A 2,418-nucleotide genomic window follows, 5' to 3' on the forward strand; every position below is an offset into this window, starting at 1 on the left:
CATACAACCAAAATAGGGAAAAGTGATGTCTCGAAGAAGGATTTTTGTTTGATGCTTAATTTTTTATTTTGATTAAAAACGTTTTATTTATAAGTCAATGTAAATTAGGACACAAACTTACAATATTACTGATGAGATAAGATTTAATTTTTTAAAAAAATTTCTAAGTTTAAATATTGCAACTCAAATCATATTATATCAATCATTCAAATGATGATGTTACACTCTTTTGAAAAATTAAAAATACATACAATATCTATATGAGGAGCAAAACCCATAATCCAATGGAAAGAGTTATAAGGATAATTATTTGTAAGTTTACTCCTTATATTATTCCTACTTGTGAGCTCTGATCACTAATCCAAAAATACAACATTAAGTTGGCCTATTATTTATATTGCAACATGACCAAGAACACTCTACTGACAAAGCATACAGTACAATACAATACCCTAGTAACTAGAGAGAAACTAATAATCAATTACATAGTAACCCATGCAATGATCATACTTCTTTGTAATAAAACAGCAAAATATTATTAAAATTGAAAGAGATTTCCACTTAATTTAGAGCTGAATGTTTGAGTCATAAGCAACCCCAGATTTCCACAAAGCAGGTAGATCATTTTTGGATTCCACCCAACCGTTGTCACCCACTTGAAACCTTATTTTTATTGAACCACTTGGTACTTGATTAGACATCTCCCACACTGCCCCAAAGGCTTTATGCATGCCCCTCCAATGTTTGCAATCCTCCTTCATGCAACATCAAATGAACAAAGACGACAGCCCATCCATTAGTTTATAACAATGATCATCATCTCATTTGTTGAATACGCATCTTTTAATAAAAACTTATTTGTGCAAATTTAGAGGGTGCAAGTTGCGATATAAACTCTTTAATAAAAAAGTAAAAGTCATTGAAAAGTTAAATTTTTTTCAAAGGCGAGGCTTGCTCCAAACTCTCAAAAGCTTGGAGTTTCATAAATTCATATAGAATTACTTGAAGAATTATATGAATGTACCTGACACAATTCGACAGCTGTGATGTCGTTTTTCCCAGCTGCATATATAACCACTAGAGCAAGATAATTAGGATATTTGCTTTGCTCATGGACCTTGAACATAAGGTTGTGACCAGGGTAGCGGCATGAGACCCTTTGGTATTCTACATCGATCACGCCACGATCAAACAATTCCTTGTCCCCTTTGGTTCCAGGGCGTGCCAATCTTTCGTAGGCTCGGGAGTTGAGTATGAAGTCAATGTTGTCACCTTTACTATAGTCAGTCACCACCACGTTCACTCCATCCTTACTGCAATATTGTGATGATGTGCACCTAACCTGAAGAGTACGTCATCATCAATAAAACCACTAATCTTACATGCTATATTATTATTATGGAGACCGAGTAAAGCAAATTATATAGGTTACTTCTTCATTAGTGCTATCTAACACAATCATTGTCCTTGAGTTTCATATAATAGGAAGGGTGTTTCAAGTTAAAGCAAGTTCAAACAGGTTGAGGTAGAGCATGGTAGCTTGCTAGTTATTGTGCTATGCTTTATTCACAACACTTATACACTTAATTATTCATGCATTACAATGCATTATTTTATTTAGTAGTTTAGTGAGTACGTAAACTATTACTTATTATGGGACCCATTATATTTATTAAAAAATCAACGATGTGTCAAAAAAGAGGCTTGTAATTTTACCTGATAGCATGCACCACAACCAGTTGCATTCTTATACAGCCTAGAGACTCCAGCCACGCTGCCATCATTGACAGTCCTTCCGAATTCTCCAAACCCACAAGTTCCACCTATATGATCACCATTTCATGAGTCAACTGTACACAGATGATATATAAACCGAATAATTTTTACACTTGCTAATTATTGGTATCAATTAGTATTTGGTAGAGAAAGAAAGTTGTTCAAAATAGTTTAGCAAATAATTCTTCCAGCATGCATGCACATAAAAACTTGTAATGCATAGTTATGAATAACTCCAAATAGGTAGCCAAATAATATCTAAAAGTGTATATGCAGACGTACTTGGAGTCCCATGGCTGTTATCACTACCGTAGTAGGTTGCTCTTGATGTGTAAGTAAAAATGTCTTGAGTGGCGCATATAGCAGGCAAGAGCAATACCATGCAGATCACATAAAGAATACCAACTTGGTTTTCAAGTATTGCAAGACCCATATCTTAATGACAAGGTTTCTTAATAAAGGGTAAGATAATGGAAGAAAGAGACCAAAACCAAAAGCTCTAATTAAGAAGCATGCAGATAGAGTTGCAGAAGAAAATGGACGAGGAGGCTAATTCGAATTGGGAAGTAGAGAAATTGTAGTCTAGCATTTATAGGATTTGAGGGGCGACCACAAAAGGTCATGTGTTGAAGTGAAAGAGGC

The 2,418-nt window shown here is 34.6% G+C and overlaps 1 protein-coding gene across 1 annotated transcript; it reads right to left on the reverse strand.

Moving 5' to 3' along the window:
• Positions 1-566: 566 nt before the first annotated feature.
• LOC122280853 (expansin-like B1) lies at positions 567-2,209 on the reverse strand. Its single transcript, XM_043091919.1, has 4 exons — positions 2,059-2,209; positions 1,717-1,823; positions 1,025-1,342; positions 567-755 (listed from the first exon to the last, which is right to left on the reverse strand). Exons 1-4 carry the CDS (start codon positions 2,207-2,209, stop codon positions 567-569), a joined length of 765 nt encoding a protein of 254 aa, XP_042947853.1.
• Positions 2,210-2,418: the final 209 nt, after the last annotated feature.

Source organism: Carya illinoinensis, chromosome 11, assembly GCF_018687715.1.
Source record: "Carya illinoinensis cultivar Pawnee chromosome 11, C.illinoinensisPawnee_v1, whole genome shotgun sequence".
Lineage (NCBI taxonomy): Eukaryota > Viridiplantae > Streptophyta > Magnoliopsida > Fagales > Juglandaceae > Carya > Carya illinoinensis.